This window comes from Pleurodeles waltl, chromosome 6 (assembly GCF_031143425.1).
Source record: "Pleurodeles waltl isolate 20211129_DDA chromosome 6, aPleWal1.hap1.20221129, whole genome shotgun sequence".
NCBI classification, from domain to species: domain Eukaryota; kingdom Metazoa; phylum Chordata; class Amphibia; order Caudata; family Salamandridae; genus Pleurodeles; species Pleurodeles waltl.
In genome coordinates, this window is record NC_090445.1 from 964,845,524 (window position 1) to 964,873,312 (window position 27,789).

The 27,789-nt window shown below is 46.1% G+C and overlaps 1 protein-coding gene across 1 annotated transcript in view; it reads left to right on the plus strand.

The window, feature by feature from the left end:
* The first annotated feature begins 2,331 nt into the window (after window positions 1-2,331).
* The window catches only part of LOC138300433 (uncharacterized), a 109,383-nt gene continuing 83,925 nt past the window's right edge, over window positions 2,332-27,789 (plus strand). Inside the window, exons 1-3 of the mRNA XM_069239794.1 lie at window positions 2,332-2,466; window positions 2,706-2,753; window positions 25,008-25,083. Of these exons, the coding sequence (XP_069095895.1) occupies window positions 2,725-2,753; window positions 25,008-25,083 (105 nt within the window). The 5' untranslated portion in view covers window positions 2,332-2,466; window positions 2,706-2,724. The remainder of the gene's footprint in view (window positions 2,467-2,705; window positions 2,754-25,007; window positions 25,084-27,789) is intronic.

A 27,789-nucleotide genomic window follows, 5' to 3' on the forward strand; every position in this document is an offset into this window, starting at 1 on the left:
GGCCCCCAGCCTCCTTCATAGGGGCTGAAGTACAGAGTAGCTGCTGCCTCAACATCATGCTCAGGTTTGAACCCTCACTAAGCATATTGCACGTGCCTTTTAAAATGTAAGCCCCCTTTCTTAGACAAGCTGGGAGCCCTATGATGGGGGATATATGCCTAAGCCTATGAGCTCAGATCCTGAGCACAATGGTTTTGGCTCAGGGTCATTAGATGTCCAGTCGAAAGAATATTTTGAAAAAGAGGGTTGGAAACAAACACTTCTTGTAACTCTGTGTCAAAGAGAGACTCGGGTAGATTTTGGCACGCCCAGCAACATCTTGGATATGTTCTTGATACTGTCCAGCCTAGATCTTGACTGGACTCCATCCATAATTGCGCTTAAAGGTGTTATCTTGTACTGTATTTTAGCACTAAATGCGTCCTTGACCCAATTTGTTGCGAAAGGATGCATTTAAACAAAGCACTGTGAACACCAAATTTTAGGACTTTTACATAACAAGCAGAATGCGAAATTCCCTAAATTATGCTGGTGTCATTTGAATTTTGCCCCAGCCTAGCAATTATTCCACTTTTGCTCAAATAATCATTCTGAAACGATTTAGACAGCTTCCAAATACTCTATAAATGATTTAGTTGTATGTTTGCTGGTTTAGGTTTCTGTTTCAGATGGGTAGAAATACAGATTTTAGCTGTTTTAGTCAATAGTTTACCTTCTTGGGCTTAAAATGTAGGCCAGTACAAAAATGACCAACTGAAAAGCCTAATTCATATACTGTTAGGAATATGAAGCATGTTTGAGTAAGTACGGGTCAAGAAATGTCTGGAGCTGGCATTGCTATATCTCTAAAATGGTGCATAGAAGCTGAGAGAGGCTATGGATCTTTGGTGGATGTTTGCATGTTTGAGTAAGTATGGGTCAAGAAAAGTCTGGAGCTGGCATTGCTATATCTCTAAATGTCGCACAGAAGCTGAGAGAGGCTATGGATCTTTGGTGGATGTTTTTTGTCTGGAAGAAATAATGAAGTGCCCTGATTCAGTCTGTGAATAAGCATTTAAAGTTTTTTTTTTATTCAACCATATTCATACATGCCAACATTTTAAAAGTGGAAAGTAGGTAATTTAAAAAACAAATCAGGGCAGGGTATTTTCCCAACTGTCTTTTATTTTGAGTGGATGCAATTTTAGGTGGGAGACAGATAAAACAAAGGCTTTTTTGCTTCAAAAATTGTGAGTTTTCCTACTGAATCGGCTTGTTGGTATGTATACAAACTATACGTGCCAATAGACCTGACTTAGGTGGCAAGCCAAAAATTGCTCAAATTCAGCTTTCTCCCGTCTCAAATTGTTCCCACTTGAACCGAAGTCTGGGGAGGATTAATAACTTTTTTTTAATCTCGCTTCTTCTGTTTTTTAAATGTTGCCATGTATGGCATATTTCAAAGGTGTATGAAACGGTTAGTGATAAGCTTTGAACTATGATAATACTTGTCTTTGGTCCTTACATAAGCATACATGTCAACAGACCCTATTCATGCGAGAGGCTCCTAATTTAAGACAAAAATTGCTTTATTTTAGCTGTCTCCTTCCTGAAATTGCCTCGGTTTAAATATCTCAATGGGCAAAATATATTCCTACGAATCTTTTTAACACAAATTCCCTCTTTCCAGTTGTAAAATATTGGTCTTGTTACACGAGGGTAAAATGTCCTAGCTTTTACTCCTGAAAGTTATAATTTCTATGAAGAACACAGAGGTGATGATCATGCCACCTTGGAAAGCTATAACGCACAACGGTACTTAATTTATAATCTGAGTGTTTCTTTATGCCCATGTAATTTAAAAAGCATGCACTGCTCGTTAGTCGATACAAAGGCTGTGACGGGAGATTAAGTTTCCATGGTTGAGAAAGAGAGCTACTTTTAAAGCGTACTTCTTTATTGTACAGAATGATAAACAAGAATGAAGACTAGCTGTTTTGCCTGCTTAGCTGCGAAAGAAAGAAAGCAGCCAGTATCGGAAAGGCGTTTTACGGCTACGCTTTGCATTGTACACTGCTTTTGTTTCAAGGCTCATAGGGTGTGTAGTTTTTAGTATGATATAGTACTGCTTAATAGTTGTTTGGGGCTGGCTGGTGAATTCGGTAATTAAAGGAAGCGCGTACTCTTTGCCTTCGTGTCTTTTTAATAAATCTGCGTACTTTCAGATGGAAACGTATTGATTTTTTTTAATTACTGTCACAGGCCACAACCAGCCTGTGACGCACCCTGTGGTCTTCCGAGTCCGCCGTAAAGAGACACGAGCCGCCAAGCACTTCCGTCGCAAAACCCCCAGCCTGCCCCTGTGTGTAAGACGCCATAGCCCGCTTCCCTCCCGTCGGAGTTTGCGCGCCACAGCCTCCCTCGACGAGCGTGTATACTGCGTAGTTGCGGGCCTGCGGCTGTCGTCCCTCCAAACCAACGATCGTGGTAGGTTTTACACAGTGAATTTACCTGCAAACGGAAGATTGGCTAGTCTTTTTGTGCCAGAAGTTCCAGAATTTCGACTGCGTGGTGGCTGTGCGTGTGTGTGTGTGCCGGGGCCCGGTGGTTGCGGCCGCCCCTCGCTCCGCTCGCCTGGGAATGGGAGCCGTGTGATCAGGAGAAAAAATCCGTTGCCGAATTTGGAACGTTTTAACCGCGGGTCTCTCTGTTTGTCTCTTCTGCAGCCCTCGCCGTCTTTTAATCATGCCTAAGAAGAATAGTGTCCCTTACGGGTAAGTATTCCACGCCGAGGCGGATGTAGTGATAGCGATCTCTAGAGACTTTCCCTCCCCTTTGACCCGGAGTGCTGCTCAGGTAGGTACCTCCAGAGCAGTGGGGTAAGTATGAGCCCGTTAAAACGTCTTTCATCTGTGGCTGGTAAAGGGTGGGTTAGGACCAGGGGCAGTGGGGCATCCATGACTTGCGCCCGTACCCCAGCTTTCCAGAGGGCCAATGGATGACGCTCCATCCTACTTCTGGAGCTCTAGGGCGCCCTTGAGGGGAAACCACTGTATCCTCTGGCGGTAACCTTAGTCTACAGGCGTTCCCGACTCCACCCAGTGTGCAACCAGCTTTACCAGACGCCAGGACTGAGCAGGGCAGTCGAAATTGGCACTATGTGCAGTGCAGGTTGGGCTCAGAAACGCCCGATCATGGTTGGCCAAGTTGAAGGGTAGAAGGAGCAAAGCTTCCCCTATCTGGGGCACAATTAAAGGGTATGCTAAAAAAAAAAATCAGCTCATGGAGATTATCCTAACAAAGAATCGTTAATGCCCCCAAAAAGCCCTTAGTAAACTTAACAACAATCTATTATTTGTTGGCAGCAACTTTGCTTCCCCTATGCACGCTATGCAGGTTGCACACTGAGTAATCGGGGGTTCCTCTTCTGTTTTTTTTTTTTTTTTTGCAACTCCATATCTACAAGTACATTAAAGAAATTATTCATATTCCTCAAATCAATTAATGTTAAACACGTCTTCGACCAATCGGAATGCCGCTTCTTTCACTTTTGACAGCCTGATAGTTTCCCCCAATAATATTAATGGCCAAGTGTGTTAACACCTTACATAACAACACTGTAAACCCTAGAATGGTGCCTGCCGGAGCGACCGACCCCTTTGGGAGACTAGCTTTCTGTCACTCTGCTCACCATTGAGCCCAGCTTGATAAGTAATTTATGAGGTCTACACGTACCACGTAAGGTAGTATTTGTCTGTTTTCCTCATATGCTTGGTTGCTCGAGTTATTAATCAAGTTATACTTCACTGGCATTGTTCATTTTGTTTAAACATGACACGGTGACTGCAGCCTGTATACTGGCATCTGTGAAATGGGAAGTCACACGCTTCAAGGTATGTATTTTTGTGGTTTAATTGTGCGACAATTTGAAACTCGAACACTTACATTGTTTGAGTGATTTTCTAAAGCTAGGTGGTGTACTGGGCAGTGGTGTTGTGTCTTCGGACTTGTGCCTAAAGCTTCCAGTTCTTAGTGAAATTAGCCTTTTAAATCCAACACATGTTGCGGATCGTCTGCGAGGGCGGCCTCGCCTCCCATTTTGCACTTTACCCAATGCTGTGTTTGAACGTACCAATACCTTTTTTGATTTTACTGAATGCTATGAATCACAGACTTACTTATAGAGCTTTTTAGCCAATCCTCTTCTCCCTTTACTCTCATTCATGTTTCAGTAGGTTAGCCTACTTCAGCCATTGGCTCACTTTACTGTGAGTGATTGCATTCTCCCCTTCACAAATTCACACCACAAGGAGCATACAAAGCAGTTCTCTTAAGGGGCGACAATTGCAGTGTGTGCTTATTTGGAACAAAACGTTTTTTGCTCTTAGCCGGTGAAAGAACCATAACAAAACCAAAAGGTTAGCAACCTACCTCCAACTTTTGCCTTGCCAATGCTTGTCTGTGTCTTTTAAACTGAACTGTTTTCTTACTGCAACTAGGGTTCAGTCTTGTTTTCTAAAGAGTTTAGCCACTTAAAGTGCAAACTGGTTGTTGCTTGTGCAACGTGCATAACCAATTTCCATCTTAAAAATAAATAAAAATAATAACCTTGGCCCATTTTTGAGTTGCTGTCCTATTGTTTGCTTGTCTTCTGACAGTATTGTTTTGGGTACTCCTGACCGCCTCGCATTTGACTGTAATACTCGCCCACAAGAGTTTATTCTTAAACCATATTTAATGTGTGCGGGTACAACTACTCTTTAGGCAGTGTTGAAATTAGCAGTAAATTATTATTAAAATCAATATATGAATCTTATTTCCATGCACGAGTATGGCTTGATTGCCGAAGAAATGTTTACCCTTTATGGTTGGTAATTAAAAGGTTAGCAGAATGACAGTCTGGTTGTGTGCTACCGTGTTTTATCAATTCACGCAGCACGGGTCCTTTGACGGCCGTTTTGGTACTATAGTGTGTAACTGTCATTTCGTAGTGCAGTTGTCCTATTTAGTAAAGCCCTGTTTTTATAAGCCTTTCCCATGCATTTGTAAAAATGCCTGGTCTGAATTTCGTGCCGTGAACATTTCAGTTGTTCATTACTCATCAATTCCCAGAGTTTCGTGTCTAGCATCCTAAAACATTGGCCTCTGCTCAACTTCAGGTATGTATTTATGCCTTTAATGTTCTGCGTTGAAGGTTTACTGCTTCACTCTTGCCATCTACCCAAGTGGCCGCTATTTTTTTTTGTTGAGATTTTAATGTTGGGTGTCTGTTTTGTTAGGCCCTCATGATATAGAAACATCTGTGCAAGTATCCAGTTTCCATCCATCTTTTGTGTGAAGATCCATAGACAAATTACTTAAATGCTTATTTCTGATAGTAGTGTTTTTCCTAACTAGTGTGTTTTTCCTTCCTAATTTTTTCTGTGTTCTACATTTTTGTTTTGCTCAGATGTTCGTAGTTAGCCATCCCCTTTTCCATTACCACGGTTCTCGACTAGTTTTACAATTGTTACTAGAAACAACTTAGCTTTGCGTATAGAAAAATTGACATTTCTGACTAAAATCGTATTTATCATCGGAAACCTGAACCTTTTTAAAACTGCAGGCTATCATAATTGGGAAGTGAAGGAAAAGACCAAATAGTTGAGCGTTAAGATGAGATGCTAGTAACTCCATTCTCCTTCACCAGAGGATTTGGAAGTTGAGGGCTCGTAAATCAAAGCCTTACTCTGAGATTAAGAATTCAGAGTTGCTTTTCCCACTAGTGATATCGGCTGCTTTCAAACATGCTTTTGCCCAAAAAGAGAATACCTGTAGAATGTTTCTGCTAAAGATGTCAACATCGTCGGCTTTAAATAAGAAATTGCCGAGTTAGGAACCTGACTGCCCCTTCTCTCCCCTCCACCTACTCGTAAATTTGACCCAGCCTCAAGGCTAATCCGCACTTTCTTTTATAGGAGTCGTTAATACCGTCAGTTTTGCCATTACATTTTTGGAGGGTATTGCTCCCTGAATTGGACTTAATACAGCTGACGACGTTCTGACTGTGGGCATGATACATGTATTTTTTTCCTGTTCAAGACAGTGTTCAGGAATACTACAGGATACCCTTCCTTGGGCGAGGATGGATTTCTTCCTGTGAGACCTTCACCAATAAGTCTTTGACCTCTGAACTCTGGTCTCATGTAGGCCATGAGTCGTATTCTCATTTAAGTGTAAAGGCAAGATTTGTTTTCTATTTACATCCTTTTTTCTTGTTGCTCTAGTCTTACCACCAATATTGGTTTTGCATCTCCAGTGCTTTAAAGTCACTCTGCTCTGGAGCTTTCCTTTAAATCGTCAAAGAAAGTGTACAGATGCCCCCAGTAAAACCCAGCTTCCCAGGGGCCATCAGCCTTCCAGATTTAACAGTAGGACAATGCTACCAATCTAAATCCAGAGGCATGCATGTTGAATCGGGAAGGTACCCTGCCGCATCATCTAAGCAGGAAGGCTTCTGTTGCACGTGCTTTCACACTAGGTTGGGCAAAGACTGGCTAATCTTGTACAGCATAACCAGGAGTCATGGTGACCTAGCGTTCCTACATAGGGGGAAATGTAAAGCAGTGATGCTTGCACCTAGAATGGCTAGGTATGTTGGTAGATGTAACTGATCTTTAGGTCAGGGTGCAGCCTCTTGTAACCCTAACGAAAATGTGATGGCGTGTGACTTTAGGCCTCATGAAAATGGGCAAGCCTTCTGACAGCCCTCTTTACGTATTGGCAGGAGACTGCCTTATGCACTCATAAGGCAGAAATTAGTACTGGTACAGCTTTCAGAATTCTGTGGCGTTATCTCCGGCAACAAAAGGAACATTAGTCTCCTCCTTAATTTACAAATTAATTTTGCCTTTTAGAGTAGCTAATCTCTCTTGCTACCAAGAGCTAAAAGGAACTGAACGTCCCCAGTCAGTCAGACATGGCAGGCTTGCCCTCAGTCTATGCATGCCAGTAGTAGGAATAGATTGCAGCATACCTACCATGCTGAATTGCAACTACCACAGTTGATGCTCAAGCCAGGGAAGAAATAGTCTGGTTTGTCGTGCACTAAAGTATCTGTTTGGTCTTTTTGTTTTTTAGTATTTAATCTAGTCTATTCTTGCGGGAAATAAATGATTCAGCATTTCTTTGAATCCAGGAATTAACCTATCATTTTGTCTCCTTTCCCTCTCACGCGCAAAAGTTTATTGGGAAGAGGTTTAAGATGGTCTACTACAGACTTGCATAGACATGCTGGACCTTTGCTGGAGGTAGCTAATGCTTTTCAAATTTCATGACCAATCTATGGGTTTGGTTCTTAAAAGTCAAGCAAATCGTCCCTGTATTTAAATGGCGCCTGTTCTTGTAGGAGGGAGTGTTACTCATACCCACTCTAGGACTTTGTAGAAATAAGGCTAGTCAATTCTTATGATGATCAGATCACAATCTTTGATAGCCAGCTCCACTGCTTTAAACTAAGAGGAAACTATGTGAAAGAGAATGCAGCACTCTTAGTCTGAGTAATGAATTTATTAAGGCACTTCGCAGATACCAAATAAAAGCAAATGAATATATCAACATAAGCATTAAACTCCCAATGCCGTGAAACACGTACATATGCTAAAATATGACAGATAAACGCTGATAAGTAAATGTGCAATACATCAGATATATATATATATATCCAAAAACAAACAGTTGCAAGCAACTTCACCACCGCACTCCAGGAGGAAATTATTTCTTTTTATTGCAGTCAGGATTAAATCACCATCCTTCACCACTGACGCGTTTCGACCTACTGGTCTTGATCACAGTAACTTAGTCCTATCTCCATGTCCCCTATTTATAGTGTCTCTCCTATGACCCCTATTGGTGCATTGTGGGACATGTAGTCTATTAAAAATAAATTAAATGTTGTGCATTATATAAATATATATATATATATATATATATATTTTTTTCAAGGTAAATAATTAAGAACTATAATGCATCACCATGGGGGTTGAATCCATCACTCTTGCCAGCACCAAGCCGTGGTCCCGGGCTGGCTAAGCAGAAGAACGTCCCTGAAATGGGATTGTTCTGCTGAGCTGGGCATCCACTCTCAGACGAGCTCCTGTGTCTCAGCCCTAAGTTTTCCTCACATTTTATACCTTAAACTAACTCAAGAGGAAGATTCTAGTAACCACTGCCCTCCCATTGATTATGAAATTCACACACTGGCAGAACTCTGTGGCAAAAATATGCAAAAGAACTGGCCAGGCCCCATTGCGCATTCCTGAGACAGAGCTGTACCTTTCCCTGATGAAAACATTCTCCTTGTACACTGTTACATAGCCTCATCTTCTATGATGTGTTCTAGCACAGTATGGGCCTGCTCTGGTGAGACAAGCAAAAACATGTTCACTGTGGAAAACAAGCTTGGTATGGAAAAGCCCTGCGCTACACTGTGACTGCACCTGAGGCTAGACACAAAATGGAGCCAGTGGTCAAGATGTAGTCAGTGCTTAAAAAAAAAAAAAAACTTATAGTATTACACCACTAAACGACTTGTGAATGCTGGAGGATTCATCTGGCCCAAAAACATAACTATCTAATTTTCTAACATTAGTGTTCAAGATAGTATTTTGTAAATCTAGCTTGCCAGATAACTCTGTATCCAGATTGACCCTGTTCTTCCACTTGTTTTTTTTTTTTTAATGTATGCAGCAGCAGTTTTGTTTATTGGTGGTATGCTTTAAAAAAAAAAAAAAAAAAAATCAGTTGAATTTGTGTGGCAGGAAAAGTCCGGTTAGGAGTTTACAACGCTAATAGCTCTAACTACAGCAAATGCGAGACTCGTTGCATTGTAAATGCTTGTTTAATATGGGGTAATCCTGGAATTAAACTGGGAGCAGATCATTGCCTAGACATTTTTCTGATGGCCATATCTTTGTTCAGATGCCTGAAAATGTACGTATTTGCACCCACAAGCCCCCCACCCCCCAATAACACCCCCTTCTTGGAATAAATGTGTAGGACGCTGTACATAGGAGAATAAGCGTGACCAAGTGGCGAATTTAGGACATTGTATTGAAAAATCCCATCAAAGATTGTGGTTCAGGAATCCAGAATTGTTTGGACTTGCTTGGGTCTGGGGGACATCAAATACATTGAGGATTACACGAGTGGTCTCGCGTAAAGGAATGTCATCCACCCTCTCTGATAAGCCATGATAATTATTTGCCATTGCGTAACGATCATCAATCTGGTGGGTGTGATACGTCCAGTGTGCGATTCTACACTCCATGGAAGCAAGACACGTAAGAGCTTTTTTTTTTCCTACGATCTTATTATTGTTTGCTAAATTGCCAATAAACCGTACAGCATTGGTGGTCATGCACAACAGAAATGACTAGCATGCTATATCTGGCATTTCGCAGGTTATTCAAGTCTATAGTGAGGCCACCACTTGCCCCAAACTGTTTTTGTAGGGGTATCCTCTCTCGATTAAAAATTGCTTCTTGCGTTTTGCGCACTGGTACATCTCCCTGCCCCAGGCTAGCAGTGTAGGTGGCTTTAGAGTTTCAGGCCTGGGCAATGGCCCTTTTTGGAATGAGTACCCTGTCCCATTAACGACTGCCCCTCTCTGGACCTTCCCTCATCCTCTAGCAAACCCAGGAGGGATATGCATGGGAAGATATTAATGAGCCACTCGTGGATCTGCTGATGAGAATAAATTCAGTCCAATGTCTCCATCATCAGACATTGCTCCATGTCCAGGTAGACAAGCTAGCAGTAGGAAAGGGGGAAAGAGTTGCCATACTGGTTTTCCAGGGGCGTTTATCCTTCTTGGTAGCCACATCTCTGTGTTGGGCTAGGGAGCTTTGGATGTGAGGGGTTTTGCCAGGCTGGAAGTGGGCACAGTGGTGCATCCTGGGATAGCCAGTTAACGCGCTTCACAGAAAGTGATCACCAGGGAGTGAACCTGGTAATCAATTGGCTACCAGCCACATCCTACCCTGATGGTATTTTCCGAAGATAAATAGGGCACCGCTGGCACCCATATGTTATCTGGGCTGAAAGAAGAACCTAGGATCTGTCCTGCTGCAATGTGGAACTGGCAAACAGAAGCCGCACTGACATAGAGTGCTCTAGCTGAACCTAGTTGCTAGCAAAGGAGAATAGTGTCCTGCGTGTGAACGAGTCCTTCCCAGAGCCCAGCCAAAGCTAGAGACTCCAAGGGTCAGTTGGCTGGTCGTCTGTTCACAGCACAGGGGCACACCAGCTGACAACGCCTGCACTGGCAGGTAGGTAGCTCAGGTTCTTCAGACTGCTGCTGTGCAGCACCCGAGACCATAAAAAGATGATAAAAGTTGAACCTGAGTCCATTGGACCTGAAAGATTAGTTAAGAGTGCAGCTTGGTCACCCAGTAGAGGACTTGTTTCCCATGGGAAGAATTTGATTACGACCATGGTACTGTGCCACTGGTAGTCCAGTGGCTCTGGCCGTCTGCCAGAACAGAGAGGTCTTTGAGTAATATTGAGCCCTTTATCAGGACTACCTCACCTCTCCATGGACTAAGCAGTAACAAGAAGCCCCTTCAATTGCGTTTGATCCACAGCATCCTCAAGCATCTTCACAGTGCTGCATCCCTTGCATCCGGACCACTTTCATCAGAATCTGCAGCAAAGCACAAATATGTCTGGGACTGACTGAAGACTGCTTCACTTGCTGAGGTATCCGTTTCTAAGAGCCTTGGTGGCCTCTCTGGTTGGCTCCCTGTCAGGGTTGGCCGCCCAAAGTAACTCTTACCAGCCACAATACAAATTGCCAAAAGTTTCTGCTCAAAGTGTCAAATTTGTTGAATTTGCCAGTGCTTACTCATGGTTGAGTAAAAAGATCATATTTACTGTACTTTGTAATATCTATTTATGGAACTCTCCCGTGGATATTTTTTTATTTAATGTGTTGTCTAAAAATATTCTATTTTAATAGATTTTTTGGGGATTTTTAAGTGTATCATGTATTTCTTCAGTTATTTTAAGGCTGTTTTTAAATGCTATACATTTGTTCCTTCATGTGAGCCTTGCTGCACAGTCACAGCTACCCATGGTTGAGCTAGAGGTTTTAATAACGTAAGCCAGCTGGTCCTAAAGGGGTTGGTGAGTGTATCACACAGTGAGGTCGTACCATCCCAGCCAGTAGTACACCCCATTTCCTCAAAATGTGCACAAGAACAACTCGCTGTTGATTATGAAGCGGTGCTCATGGGCCTACCTTCTGCCAATCAGCCCATAATTACTTTTTTTTTATTATCACCTGCTGTCGTAGAAAACTAGCTCCTTCTGGGTAGAAGCAGACAGTCCATCAAGAGGGAAAGCATCTGTTGCTGTAATGAGGAATGTACCTATTTCAAGCACTTAACGTTTTGCAATATTTTTGCAAAGTATTGTTAACTGAACTAGAACACCAAGGCTTGGCTTTACTTGCACAATCTGCTTGAGGATTCTTTATTCCCTTGGCTGTATGCGTCTGATGTTGGGTTTAGACTTCTGTCCTTTATGAAAGCAGGGGACATCCCCATAATGGAGGAGAGAGTTATTTATTGTGGTAGTTTGTCTGTATTCTCTCAGAACTTCACACCTGTGTTCCCTAATCGCAGATTAAATCTGGTCATTTTCTCAGTTCCTTCTTCAGAGGAAGCTCCCCTGCTTGAATCCCTGCAGATGGTACTTTAATGAAAGTTTGCTTTAATTGATTACCCTTTAGTACCTCCAGCAGGGAGGGGTACTAATGTCCAAGCTTCCACTAACAGTGGTTTGTAATTCATCATACTTTGAATCCGTTCTGCAGACCTTTGCTGAATGAATGATTGTAATGTCTGAAATAAGGAGGTCACTGCCTTCTCTTAAATCTGTGAACCAGGTTTTAACTCTTGCGGTGAGCCCTGCATGGATGTGGAGGAAGGATGGCAAAATGTCTGGCTGGATGAGCACCTAATCGCGTACTACTAACAAGACATCTGCAAAGCCCGTCTTACTGGTCCATTGATTTGGCTTATACACAACTTTAAGTTGAGATCCTTGCTTCTCAAGAGGTAGCCCAAAACGCAAAATCTCACTTGGGGACAAACTAGAACCTCTTATGGGTGGGCATGTTGGTGACTGCACTGTTTTTAGGCTTCCCTCTAGACCAACGGAGCAAGGTATTTTCTCTTCTGTTGGGGTTCAGCCTGAGTGGTGGCACCAAGTCCCTTATAACATAGCCATGTGAAAAATTTGTCACACATTTTAAAGTAGTTGTCCTACTGTAATACTGTCTCCCAGTTCCCAAAGGGGCTAGTCAATACCTATGGTCCAGTGGATGCCATTCTCATGCGCACTCCTGTACTGAAAATGTTAACCATAATCAAAATTGGTGTCCCTGCGAGGATCTTCTAATATGTACGGACACACTACTACAGCTTTCTTCATGGAAAATACTAGCAAAGATTTGGGGGAAAAGTGGCTCCTCAACTGATTTCCATTGGTAGTGTCCCATGTGAACCCAAATGTCTGGGTGCAGATGTTGAACTAGCTCTACAACCAGTGAGACCTGTACCTGTTAACATAGCGCAGACCTCTTTGTTGGAAGGTGAGCAATGTACAGATAAAGAAAAAATAAATAAATAACTGTTTAAGGAACAGCTATGGCAGTATGTGTGCAACTGCTGCCGCCTAGGAAAAGAGGGAGACGAGGGTTGGCACTGAAAGTAAGTGTAAGGAAATGCCTCCTTGGCATGGTTGCCCCCTGACTTTTTGCCTTTGCTGATGCTATGTTTACAATTGAAAGTGTGCTGAGGCCTGCTAACCAGGCCCCAGCACCAGTGTTCTTTCCCTAACCTGTACTTTTGTATCCACAATTGGCAGACCCTGGCATCCAGATAAGTCCCTTGTAACTGGTACTTCTAGTACCAAGGGCCCTGATGCCAAGGAAGGTCTCTAAGGGATGCAGCATGTCTTATGCCACCCTGGAGACCTCTCACTCAGCACAGACACACTGCTTGCCAGCTTGTGTGTGCTAGTGAGGACAAAACGAGTAAGTCGACATGGCACTCCCCTCAGGGTGCCATGCCAGCCTCTCACTGCCTATGCAGTATAGGTAAGACACCCCTCTAGCAGGCCTTACAGCCCTAAGGCAGGGTGCACTATACCATAGGTGAGGGTACCAGTGCATGAGCATGGTACCCCTACAGTGTCTAAACAAAACCTTAGACATTGTAAGTGCAGGGTAGCCATAAGAGTATATGGTCTGGGAGTCTGTCAAACACGAACTCCACAGCACCATAATGGCTACACTGAAAACTGGGAAGTTTGGTATCAAACTTCTCAGCACAATAAATGCACACTGATGCCAGTGTACATTTTATTGTAAAATACACCACAGAGGGCACCTTAGAGGTGCCCCCTGAAACTTAACCGACTATCTGTGTAGGCTGACTAGTTCTAGCAGCCTGCCACAAACCGAGACATGTTGCTGGCCCCATGGGGAGAGTGCCTTTGTCACTCTGAGGCCAGTAACAAAGCCTGCACTGGGTGGAGATGCTAACACCTCTCCCAGGCAGGAATTGTCACACCTGGCGGTGAGCCTCAAAGGCTCACCTCCTTTGTGCCAACCCAGCAGGACACTCCAGCTAGTGGAGTTGCCCGCCCCCTCCGGCCAGGCCCCACTTTTGGCGGCAAGGCCGGAGAAAATAATGAGAATAACAAGGAGGAGTCACTGGCCAGTCAGGACAGCCCCTAAGGTGTCCTGAGCTGAGGTGACTCTAACTTTTAGAAATCCTCCATCTTGCAGATGGAGGATTCCCCCAATAGGGTTAGGATTGTGACCCCCTCCCCTTGGGAGGAGGCACAAGGAGGGTGTACCCACCCTCAGGGCTAGTAGCCATTGGCTACTAACCCCCCAGACCTAAACACGCCCTTAAATTTAGTATTTAAGGGCTACCCTGAACCCTAGAAAATTAGATTCCTGCAACTACAAGAAGAAGGACTGCCCAGCTGAAAAACCCCTGCAGCGGAAGACCAGAAGACGACAACTGCCTTGGCTCCAGAAACTCACCGGCCTGTCTCCTGCCTTCCAAAGATCCTGCTCCAGCGACGCCTTCCAAAGGGACCAGCGACCTCGACATCCTCCGAGGACTGCCCCTGCTTCGAAAAGACAAGAAACTCCCGAGGACAGCGGACCTGCTCCAAGAAAAGCTGCAACTTTGTTTCCAGCAGCTTTAAAGAACCCTGCAAGCTCCCCGCAAGAAGCGTGAGACTTGCAATACTGCACCCGGCGACCCCGACTCGGCTGGTGGCGATCCAACACCTCAGGAGGGACCCCAGGACTACTCTGATACTGTGAGTACCAAAACCTGTCCCCCCTGAACCCCCACAGCGCCGCCTGCAGAGGGAATCCCGAGGCTTCCCCTGACCGCGACTCTTTGAACCTAAAGTCCCGACGCCTGGGAGAGACCCTGCACCCGCAGCCCCCAGGACCTGAAGGACCGGACTTTCACTGGAGAAGTGACCCCCAGGAGTCCCTCTCCCTTACCCAAGTGGAGGTTTCCCCGAGGAACCCCCCCCTTGCCTGCCTGCAGCGCTGAAGAGATCCCGAGATCTCTCATAGACTAACATTGCGAACCCGACGCTTGTTTCTACACTGCACCCGGCCGCCCCCGCGCCGCTGAGGGTGAAATTTCTGTGTGGACTTGTGTCCCCCCCGGTGCCCTACAAAACCCCCCTGGTCTGCCCTCCGAAGACGCGGGTACTTACCTGCAAACAGACCGGAACCGGGGCACCCCCTTCTCTCCATTCTAGCCTATGTGTTTTGGGCACCACTTTGAACTCTGCACCTGACCGGCCCTGAGCTGCTGGTGTGGTGACTTTGGGGTTGCTCTGAACCCCCAACGGTGGGCTACCTTGGACCAAGAACTGAACCCTGTAAGTGTCTTACTTACCTGGTAAAACTAACAAATACTTACCTCCCCTAGGAACTGTGAAAATTGCACTGTGTCCACTTTTAAAACAGCTATTTGTCAATAACTTGAAAAGTATACATGCAATTTTTATGATTTGAAGTTCCTAAAGTACTTACCTGCAATACCTTTCGAATGAGATATTACATGTAGAATTTGAACCTGTGGTTCTTAAAATAAACTAAGAAAATATATTTTTCTATATAAAAACCTATTGGCTGGATTTGTCTCCGAGTGTGTGTACCTCATTTATTGTCTATGTGTATGTACAACAAATGCTTAACACTACTCCTTGGATAAGCCTACTGCTCGACCACACTACCACAAAATAGAGCATTAGTATTATCTCTTTTTACCACTATTTTACCTCTAAGGGGAACCCTTGGACTCTGTGCATGCTATTCCTTACTTTGAAATAGCACATACAGAGCCAACTTCCTACATTGGTGGATCAGCGGTGGGGTACAAGACTTTGCATTTGCTGGACTACTCAGCCAATACCTGATCACACGACAAATTCCAAAATTGTCATTAGAAATTGATTTTTGCAATTTGAAAAGTTTTCTAAATTCTTAAAAGACCTGCTAGGGCCTTGTGTTAGATCCTGTTTAGCATTTCTTTTAGAGTTTAAAAGTTTGTAAAAGTTTGAATTAGATTCTAGAACCAGTTGTAGATTCTTAAAAAGTATTCCAACTTTTAGAAGCAAAATGTCTAGCACAGATGTGAATGTGGTGGAACTCGACACCACACCTTACCTCCATCTACAGATGAGAGAGCTAAGGTCACTCTGTAAACTAAAGAAAATAGCAATGGGCCCCAAACCTACCAAAGTACAGCTCCAGGAGCTTTTGGCAGAGTTTGAAAAGGCCAACCCCTCTGAGGATGGCAACTCAGAGGATGAAGATAGTGACTTGGAGGGAAATTCCCCCCCTCCAGTCCTACTTAGGGAGAGCAGGGCTTCTCAAGCCCTGACTCCACAAATAATAGTCAGAGATGCTGGTTCCCTCACAGGAGGGACCAACAACTCTGAAATCACTGAGGATAACTCCAGTGAAGAGGACATCCAGTTAGCCAGGATGGCCAAAAGATTGGCTTTGGAAAGACGGATCCTAGCCATAGAGAGGGAAAGACAAGAGATGGGCCTAGGACCCATCAATGGTGGCAGCAACATAAATAGGGTCAGAGATTCTCCTGACATGTTGAAAATCCCCAAAGGGATTGTAACTAAATATGAAGATGGTGATGACATCACCAAATGGTTCACAGCTTTTGAGAGGGCTTGTGTAACCAGAAAAGTGAACAGATCTCACTGGGGTGCTCTCCTTTGGGAAATGTTCACAGGAAAGTGTAGGGATAGACTCCTCACACTCTCTGGACAAGATGCAGAATCTTATGACCTCATGAAGGGTACCCTGATTGAGGGCTTTGGATTCTCCACTGAGGAGTACAGGATTAGGTTCCGGGGGGCTCAAAAATCCTCGAGCCAGACCTGGGTTGACTTTGTTGACTACTCAGTGAAAACACTAGATGGTTGGATTCAAGGCAGTGGTGTAAGTAATTATGATGGGCTGTACAATTTATTTGTGAAAGAACACCTGTTAAGTAATTGTTTCAATGATAAACTGCATCAGCATCTGGTAGACCTAGGACCAATTTCTCCCCAAGAATTGGGAAAGAAGGCGGACCATTGGGTCAAGACAAGGGTGTCCAAGACTTCAACAGGGGGTGACCAAAAGAAAGGGGTCACAAAGACTCCCCAGCAGAAGGGTGATGAGACAACCAAAACTAAAAATAGTAAAGAGTCTTCTACAGGCCCCCAAAAACCTGCACAGGAGGGTGGGCCCAGAGCCTGTTCACAAAACAATGGGTACAAGGGTAAAAACTTTGATCCCAAAAAGGCCTGGTGTCATAGCTGTAAACAGCATGGACACCAAACTGGAGACAAGGCCTGTCCCAAGAAAGGTTCCACTCCAAACTCCCATCCAGGTAACACTGGTATGGCTAGTCTCCAAGTGGGATCAACAGTGTGCCCAGAGCAAATCAGGGTCCACACTGAAGCTACTCTAGTTTCTGAGGGTGGGGTGGATTTAGCCACACTAGCTGTCTGGCCGCCTAACATGCAAAAATACAGACAGCAACTCTTAATTAATGGGACTAGAATAGAGGGCCTGAGGGATACAGGTGCCAGTGTCACCATGGTGACAGAGAAACTGGTTTCCCCTGGCCAATACCTGACTGGAAAAACTTACACAGTCACCAACGCTGACAATCAGAGAAAAGTACATCCCATGGCAATGGTTACTTTAGAATGGGGAGGGGTCAATGGCCTGAAACAGGTGGTGGTCTCCTCAAATATCCCAGTGGACTGTCTGCTTGGAAATGACCTGGAGTCCTCAGCATGGGCTGAGGTAGAGCTAAAAACCCATGCAGCAATGCTGGGTATCCCTGAACTGGTGTGTGTGAAAACAAGAGCACAATGCAAGGCACAGGGTGAAAAAGTAGAGCTGGAGTCTGGAAAAATGGCCCAGCCTACCAAGAGAACAGGAAAGTCAGTTGGGAAACCAACTGCAACACAGCAAAAGAAAGGGAACCTCTCTTCTCAGGAAGAAGTTCTGCCCTCTGAGGGAACTGAGCCTTTGGAGCTTGAACCTTATCAGGTTGAGCTCTTAGGCCCAGGGGGACCCTCAAGGGAAGAGCTGTGTAAGGGACAAGAAACCTGTCCCTCTCTTGAAGGCCTTAGGCAGCAAGCTGCTGAAGAGTCCAAAGGCAAGAAAAATGGAACACATAGGGTCTATTGGGAAGATGGGCTCCTGTACACTGAGGCCAGAGACCCCAAACCTGGTGCCACTAGGAGAGTGGTAGTGCCTCAGCTGTTCAGAGAGTTCATCCTAACATTGGCCCATGACATTCCCCTTGCTGGACATTTAGGACAAACCAAGACGTGGGAGAGGTTAGTCAACCACTTCTACTGGCCCAATATGTCCAACATGGTTAAGGAGTTTTGCCTCTCCTGCCCCACCTGTCAAGCCAGTGGTAAGACAGGTGGGCATCCAAAGGCCCCCCTCATTCCACTTCCAGTGGTGGGGGTGCCCTTTGAAAGAGTGGGTGTGGACATAGTTGGTCCACTGGAACCTCCCACAGCCTCAGGAAATATGTATATCCTGGTAGTAGTGGATCATGCTACCAGGTATCCTGAAGCTATTCCCCTTAGGTCGACTACTGCCCCTGCAGTAGCCAAGGCCCTCATTGGTATCTTTACCAGAGTGGGTTTCCCTAAGGAGGTGGTGTCTGACAGAGGTACCAACTTCATGTCAGCATACCTAAAGCACATGTGGAATGAGTGTGGAGTGACTTATAAATTCACTACACCTTACCATCCACAAACTAATGGCTTAGTTGAGAGATTCAACAAGACATTAAAGGGCATGATCATGGGGCTCCCAGAAAAACTCAAAAGGAGATGGGATGTCCTCCTGCCATGTCTGCTTTTCGCTTACAGGGAGGTACCACAGAAGGGAGTAGGGTTCTCACCCTTTGAACTTCTGTTTGGTCATCCTGTAAGGGGACCACTTGCCCTTGTTAAAGAAGGCTGGGAGAGACCTCTCCATGAGCCTAAACAGGACATAGTGGACTATGTACTTGGCCTTCGCTCTAGAATGGCAGAGTACATGGAAAAGGCAACCAAAAACCTTGAGGCCAGCCAACAGCTCCAGAAGTTTTGGTATGACCAAAAGGCTGCACTGGTTGAGTTCCAACCAGGGCAGAAGGTCTGGGTTCTGGAGCCTGTGGCTCCCAGGGCACTCCAGGACAAATGGAGTGGCCCTTACCCAGTACTAGAGAGGAAGAGTCAGGTCACCTACTTGGTGGACCTGGGCACAAGCAGGAGCCCCAAAAGGGTGATCCATGTAAACCGCCTTAAGCTCTTCCACGACAGGGCTGATGTCAATCTGTTGATGGTAACAGATGAGGATCAGGAGGCAGAGAGTGAACCTCTCCCTGATCTTCTGTCATCAGACCCAAAAGATGGTACAGTAGATGGAGTGATCTACTCAGACACCCTCTCTGGCCAACAGCAAGCTGATTGTAGGAGAGTCCTACAACAGTTTCCTGAACTCTTCTCCTTAACCCCTGGTCAGACACACCTGTGTACCCATGATGTGGACACAGGAGACAGCATGCCTGTCAAGAACAAAATCTTTAGACAATCTGACCATGTTAAAGAAAGCATCAAGGTGGAAGTCCACAAGATGCTGGAATTGGGAGTCATTGAGCGCTCTGACAGCCCCTGGGCTAGCCCAGTGGTCTTAGTCCCCAAACCTCACACCACAGATGGAAAGAAAGAGATGAGGTTTTGTGTGGACTACAGAGGGCTCAATTCTGTCACCAAGACAGATGCCCATCCAATTCCAAGAGCTGATGAGCTCATTGATAAATTAGGTGCTGCCAAATTTCTAAGTACCTTTGACTTGACAGCAGGGTACTGGCAAATAAAAATGGCACCTGGAGCAAAAGAAAAGACAGCATTCTCCACACCTGATGGGCATTATCAGTTTACTGTTATGCCCTTTGGTTTAAAGAATGCCCCTGCCACCTTCCAAAGGTTGGTGAATCAAGTCCTTGCTGGCTTGGAGTCCTTTAGCACAGCTTATCTTGATGATATTGCTGTCTTTAGCTCCACCTGGCAGGATCACCTGGTCCACCTGAGGAAGGTTTTGAAGGCTCTGCAATCTGCAGGCCTCTCTATCAAGGCATCCAAATGCCAGATAGGGCAGGGAACTGTGGTTTACTTGGGACACCTTGTAGGTGGAGGCCAAGTTCAGCCACTCCAACCCAAGATCCAGACTATTCTGGACTGGGTAGCTCCAAAAACCCAGACTCAAGTCAGGGCATTCCTTGGCTTGACTGGGTATTACAGGAGGTTTGTGAAGGGATATGGATCCATTGTGACAGCCCTCACTGAACTCACCTCCAAGAAAATGCCCAAGAAAGTAAACTGGACTGTGGACTGCCAACAGGCCTTTGACACCCTGAAACAGGCAATGTGCTCAGCACCAGTTCTCAAAGCTCCAGATTATTCTAAGCAGTTCATTGTGCAGACTGATGCCTCTGAACATGGGATAGGGGCAGTTTTGTCCCAAACAAATGATGATGGCCTTGACCAGCCTGTTGCTTTCATTAGCAGGAGGTTACTCCCCAGGGAGCAGCGTTGGAGTGCCATTGAGAGGGAGGCCTTTGCTGTGGTTTGGTCCCTGAAGAAGCTGAGACCATACCTCTTTGGGACTCACTTCCTAGTTCAAACCGACCACAGACCTCTCAAATGGCTGATGCAAATGAAAGGTGAAAATCCTAAACTGTTGAGGTGGTCCATCTCCCTACAGGGAATGGACTTTATAGTGGAACACAGACCTGGGACTGCCCATGCCAATGCAGATGGCCTTTCCAGGTTCTTCCACTTAGAAAATGAAGACTCTCTTGGGAAAGGTTAGTCTCATCCTCTTTCGTTTGGGGGGGGGTTGTGTAAGGAAATGCCTCCTTGGCATGGTTGCCCCCTGACTTTTTGCCTTTGCTGATGCTATGTTTACAATTGAAAGTGTGCTGAGGCCTGCTAACCAGGCCCCAGCACCAGTGTTCTTTCCCTAACCTGTACTTTTGTATCCACAATTGGCAGACCCTGGCATCCAGATAAGTCCCTTGTAACTGGTACTTCTAGTACCAAGGGCCCTGATGCCAAGGAAGGTCTCTAAGGGATGCAGCATGTCTTATGCCACCCTGGAGACCTCTCACTCAGCACAGACACACTGCTTGCCAGCTTGTGTGTGCTAGTGAGGACAAAACGAGTAAGTCGACATGGCACTCCCCTCAGGGTGCCATGCCAGCCTCTCACTGCCTATGCAGTATAGGTAAGACACCCCTCTAGCAGGCCTTACAGCCCTAAGGCAGGGTGCACTATACCATAGGTGAGGGTACCAGTGCATGAGCATGGTACCCCTACAGTGTCTAAACAAAACCTTAGACATTGTAAGTGCAGGGTAGCCATAAGAGTATATGGTCTGGGAGTCTGTCAAACACGAACTCCACAGCACCATAATGGCTACACTGAAAACTGGGAAGTTTGGTATCAAACTTCTCAGCACAATAAATGCACACTGATGCCAGTGTACATTTTATTGTAAAATACACCACAGAGGGCACCTTAGAGGTGCCCCCTGAAACTTAACCGACTGTCTGTGTAGGCTGACTAGTTCCAGCAGCCTGCCACAAACCGAGACATGTTGCTGGCCCCATGGGGAGAGTGCCTTTGTCACTCTGAGGCCAGTAACAAAGCCTGCACTGGGTGGAGATGCTAACACCTCTCCCAGGCAGGAATTGTCACACCTGGCGGTGAGCCTCAAAGGCTCACCTCCTTTGTGCCAACCCAGCAGGACACTCCAGCTAGTGGAGTTGCCCGCCCCCTCCGGCCAGGCCCCACTTTTGGCGGCAAGGCCGGAGAAAATAATGAGAATAACAAGGAGGAGTCACTGGCCAGTCAGGACAGCCCCTAAGGTGTCCTGAGCTGAGGTGACTCTAACTTTTAGAAATCCTCCATCTTGCAGATGGAGGATTCCCCCAATAGGGTTAGGATTGTGACCCCCTCCCCTTGGGAGGAGGCACAAGGAGGGTGTACCCACCCTCAGGGCTAGTAGCCATTGGCTACTAACCCCCCAGACCTAAACACGCCCTTAAATTTAGTATTTAAGGGCTACCCTGAACCCTAGAAAATTAGATTCCTGCAACTACAAGAAGAAGGACTGCCCAGCTGAAAAACCCCTGCAGCGGAAGACCAGAAGACGACAACTGCCTTGGCTCCAGAAACTCACCGGCCTGTCTCCTGCCTTCCAAAGATCCTGCTCCAGCGACGCCTTCCAAAGGGACCAGCGACCTCGACATCCTCTGAGGACTGCCCCTGCTTCGAAAAGACAAGAAACTCCCGAGGACAGCGGACCTGCTCCAAGAAAAGCTGCAACTTTGTTTCCAGCAGCTTTAAAGAACCCTGCAAGCTCCCCGCAAGAAGCGTGAGACTTGCAATACTGCACCCGGCGACCCCGACTCGGCTGGTGGCGATCCAACACCTCAGGAGGGACCCCAGGACTACTCTGATACTGTGAGTACCAAAACCTGTCCCCCCTGAACCCCCACAGCGCCGCCTGCAGAGGGAATCCCGAGGCTTCCCCTGACCGCGACTCTTTGAACCTAAAGTCCCGACGCCTGGGAGAGACCCTGCACCCGCAGCCCCCAGGACCTGAAGGACCGGACTTTCACTGGAGAAGTGACCCCCAGGAGTCCCTCTCCCTTACCCAAGTGGAGGTTTCCCCGAGGAACCCCCCCCTTGCCTGCCTGCAGCGCTGAAGAGATCCCGAGATCTCTCATAGACTAACATTGCGAACCCGACGCTTGTTTCTACACTGCACCCGGCCGCCCCCGCGCCGCTGAGGGTGAAATTTCTGTGTGGACTTGTGTCCCCCCCGGTGCCCTACAAAACCCCCCTGGTCTGCCCTCCGAAGACGCGGGTACTTACCTGCAAGCAGACCGGAACCGGGGCACCCCCTTCTCTCCATTCTAGCCTATGTGTTTTGGGCACCACTTTGAACTCTGCACCTGACCGGCCCTGAGCTGCTGGTGTGGTGACTTTGGGGTTGCTCTGAACCCCCAACGGTGGGCTACCTTGGACCAAGAACTGAACCCTGTAAGTGTCTTACTTACCTGGTAAAACTAACAAATACTTACCTCCCCTAGGAACTGTGAAAATTGCACTAAGTGTCCACTTTTAAAACAGCTATTTGTCAATAACTTGAAAAGTATACATGCAATTTTTATGATTTGAAGTTCCTAAAGTACTTACCTGCAATACCTTTCGAATGAGATATTACATGTAGAATTTGAACCTGTGGTTCTTAAAATAAACTAAGAAAATATATTTTTCTATATAAAAACCTATTGGCTGGATTTGTCTCTGAGTGTGTGTACCTCATTTATTGTCTATGTGTATGTACAACAAATGCTTAACACTACTCCTTGGATAAGCCTACTGCTCGACCACACTACCACAAAATAGAGCATTAGTATTATCTCTTTTTACCACTATTTTACCTCTAAGGGGAACCCTTGGACTCTGTGCATGCTATTCCTTACTTTGAAATAGCACATACAGAGCCAACTTCCTACAGTAAGGTTAAATGTTTCAGGACCTCGTGGAAAATAGACAGTGTTTATCTTCATGTAAAGCAAAAGGCATTAGGAAACAGTATGCTAACAAGATTGGACGATGTATTCAGAGTGGAGGGCTGTGAATGCAGTTTAAGCCTCTCAGGTGGAGACAGTGGAATTTAATTAAGATACTTTTTTTTTCTCCAGCTAAAATGGATGTTGCCAGAAGCAGTATTGTGTGGTGTGTTTTTTTTTTTTTTTTTTTTTTGTTTTTTTTCTGGGACTTTTTGATTATGAAAGTTGACTGTGGCTCTGACTTGATGTGCCATGACCTCTCACCAACTTTTCATTCATACACATCTTTAATAGACATTACGTTGGTACTTTTGCTGTACCTTGGAAGGATGATATGTCCCACAAATCAAGTGCATGAAATTAGTCTGTAAATTTCTTTTGATTGGAATTCTGCTGCTTTTAATGCTGATATTATGTTTACTATTAAGTACACAATATTTTGTTGGAAAGTGTCAAATCACACAACCATAAACTACATTCTTATGTTTGTGGCTGGAGTTTAGAACGTGTGATGCCCAAGTTCTGCTCTTAATTCAGTTTGTGTCCCCTCTGCCCCTTATCAAGATGGCTTGCTCTTTCGCAAAGGCTGCCCACTTCTATGTAAGCATCTTTCAGTTTGCCTCACATATTTGCTTGAGTCATGTGACCTCCCCAATCTCAACAGTAATCAAATTGTGTACCCTTATGACTATGCTAGTCTTTTGGGACCATACTTACGACCCTGTTTTTTTCGCAGAGCGATGCAACTTCTAAGTTTCAATGCAACCTTACTGTGGCTCTTGCATGGCTTTATAAATCTGGAGTAACACCACACAGTAAAAATCGCTGCATTGGCGTGCTCTTCCCAGGGAATGCTTTCCCACGCAACACCCATGGAGTTTGACGCGTTCCCGGATTAAAAAGAAGTGGTAAATCTGTGAATTTGCCAAAATGCTACGCCTTGCCAGGGAATGGGTGTAGGAAAGTCACTCTTTTTGTCATGGTTACCCCCACTCATTACCTGTGTTTACTGGGATCCTGCTAACCAGGACCCCAGTGATTGTGCTATCTCCCCCATTCAGCTCATGCTGCCACCCCTCAGACAGAGTTCTGCCCTCTTGCTGCTTGACCAGCTTAAGCAGGGAAAGCAGAACATATGGCTTCCTATGGGAGTGGGAATGCAACACCCTTTCCCTTGGAAATAGGTGTTGCAGAGGGACAGCAGGGTGACTTGCAGCGCTGCACTCCGTCACTCTTCCGTATATATGGCCCTTAGTGCCTTAAGGACCTAGGCACCTATCTGTGTGCAAACATGATTTGCTGGACTTTGGCTCCTTTTCATAACTGGGAAAGGTAAACACCTATTTTGTTGCTTCCTCAGTTCTGCAATGTTTTTGAGTTATCATGTGTGGCTAGGAAGAGGAGTAGCCTAGCCTTTTAGTATCCACCAGTAGTTTATAGAAGCTTTCTAACTACTATAGTTTTTGTTAATGTTTCTTGATTTTAAGGGGAAAGCCTAGTAGGAGTATTTTGACCACATAACCCAACCGGACCACGTTCTTGCAACACTTTTCTATGTACAACACCATGTTTGAGCAGCTCCTGTTGCAGTAAAAAATATGCACTGTAATACGCTCTTGCTTAAGGAAGATAGACCTGCACTATACTGAATATGGGGGGGGGGAAATGTATTATCCTTGTTGTATTGACACCGTGCACGTTATGTTTGATTGCTATATGGCATTGGCAAACATTCACTAAGGTTGTTTTTTTTTTTTTATTCTTTTACAGATGGCGGTCACTCCAAGCAGTTGGGGCTCGTGTGGAAGGAACTCGTTTCATAGCTTTCAAAGTACCTTTAAAGGGGGTAAGTGTTTGTGGTGTGTGATTTGTTTTTCCTCCCCAGCAGCAGTTTCTTTTAAATCTCACTGGTGAACCATATCCAGATGCCATTTTGGCTGTCGGGTTAGTTGTTCTGTGAGCCAACAAGACCATGCGTTTTTACATTTGTTTGCTGCAGAAGGTGTGCCAAAGGCCAGTGTTTATGCTCTCAGCTCTGTACAGAGGGTGCCAGCCATACTATTAGTTTGAATACACATACAGCGGAGTCCACAAGAATGTCTCCACAACCCATAAGCTACACCAGGGATTCCCTGCTGAAGATAAAATACTATAATTTAAATGTTTTAAATAGTAGTCCTCTACCGGATTTTTTTTTCCGGCTGAGGGGGCAATGTTTTTACCTTCTGAAAGAAAAAGCGATCTTTTCTACGCAAAGAATCACCTTTCAATTTGTCTTTCAACTAGCCACCCAACGCATGATGTCTTTAAGAGGCACGTGTTGGCTACCTCCTATTAAAGGTGACCTGGCAGCACAATGTGCAATAATCAATAGATGTTCATTACATGCAACAACACAATTGTAAAGAAATGGCTCCCTGTTGCAGTTACCCCCCACTTTTTGCCTGCTACTGATGCTGACTTGACTGAGAAGTGTGCTGGGACCTTGCTAACCAGGCCCCAGCACCAGTGTTCTTTCACCTAAAATGTACCATTGTCTCCACAATTGGCACAACCCTGGCACCCAGGTAAGTCCCTTGTAACTGGTACTCCTGGTACCAAGGGCCCTGATGCCAGGGAAGGTCTCTAAGGGCTGCAGCATGTCTTATGCCACCCCAGGGACCCCTCACTCAGCACAGACACACTGCTTGCCAGCTTGTGTGTGCTGGTGGGGAGAAAATGACTAAGTCGACATGGCACTCCCCTCAGGGTGCCATGCCAACCTCACACTGCCTGTGGCATAGGTAAGTCACCCCTCTAGCAGGCCTTACAGCCCTAAGGCGGGGTGCACTATACCACAGGTGAGGGCATAGGTGCATGAGCACTATGCCCCTACAGTATCTAAGCAAAACCTTAGACATTGTAAGTGCAGGGTAGCCATAAGAGTATATGGTCTGGGAGTCTGTCAAAAACGAACTCCACAGCTCCATAATGGCTTCACTGAATACTGGGAAGTTTAGTATCAAACTTTTCAGAATAATAAACCCACACTGCCAGTGTTGGATGTATTAAAAAATGCACACTGTATTTTACCCAATTGTTCAGTGCGGGACTGACTGGTCTGTGCCAGCCTGCTGCTGAGAGACGAGTTTCTGACCCCATGTGGCGAGGGCCTTTGTGCTCTCTGAGGACAGAAACAAAAGCCTGCTCTAGGTGGAGGTGCTTCACACCTCCCCCCTGCAGTAACTGTAACACCTAGCAGTGAGCCTCAAAGGCTCAGGCTTCGTGTTACAATGCACCAGGGCACTCCAGCTAGTGGAGATGCCCGCCCCCTGGACACAGCCCCCACTTTTGGCGGCAAGTCCAGGAGAGATAATGAGAAAAACAAGGAGGAGTCACTGGCCAGTCAGGACAGCCCCTAAGGTGCCCTGAGGTGACTCTGACTTTTAGAAATCCTCCATCTTGCAGGTGGAGGATTTCCCCCAATAGGAATAGGGATGTGCCCCCCTCCCCTCAGGGAGGAGGCACAAAGAGGGTGTAGCCACCCTAAAGGACAGTAGCCATTGGCTACTGCCCTCCCAGACCTAAACACACCCCTTAATTCAGTATTTACAGGCTCCCCAGAACCTAGGAACTCAGAATCCTGCAACCTAAGAAGAGGACTGCTGAGCTGAAAAACCCTGCAGAGAAGACTGAGACACCAACTGCTTTGGCCCCAGCTCTACCGGCCTGTCTCCCCACTTTGAAAAGACAATGCTCCAGCGACGCTTTCCCCAGGACCAGCGACCTCTGAATCCTCAGAGGACTGCCCTGCTCTAGAAGGACCAAGAAACTCCAGAGGACAGCGGCTCTGTTCACCTAAGACTGCAACTTTGTTTCCAAAGAAGCAACTTCAAGACAACTGCGTTTTCCCGCCGGAAGCGTGAGACTTGCTACTCTTCACCTGACGCCCCCAGCTCGACTTGTGGAGAAACAACACTTCAGGGAGGACTCCCTGGCGACTACGAGACTGTGGGTAGCCAGAGTTGCCCCTCCTGAGCCCCCACAGCGACGCCTGTAGAGGGAATCCCAAGGCTCCCCCTGACCGCGACTGCCTGACTCTCAGATCCCGACGGCTGGAAAAGACTCTGCACCCGCAGCCCCCAGGACCTGAAAGATCGGAACTCCAGTGCAGGAGTGACCCCCAGGAGGCCCTCTCCCTTGGCCAGGTGGTGGCTACCCCGAGGAGCCCCCCCTTGCCTGCCTGCATCGCTGAAGAGACCCCCTTGGTCTCCCATTGATTCCAATTGAAAACCCGACGTGTGTTTGCACACTGCACCCGGCCACCCCCGTGCTGCTGAGGGTGTACTTTCTGTGCCAACTTGTGTCGTCGCCCCCCCCACCCCACCTCCCCGGTGCCCTACAAAAACCCCCTGGTCTGCCCTCCGAAGACGCGGGTACTTACCTGCTGGCAGACTGGAACCGGAGCACCCCCTTCTCCATTGAAGCCTATGCGTTTTGGGTACCACTTTGAACTCTGCACCTGACCGGCCCTGAGCTGCTGGTGTGGTAACTTTGAGGTTGCTCTGAACCC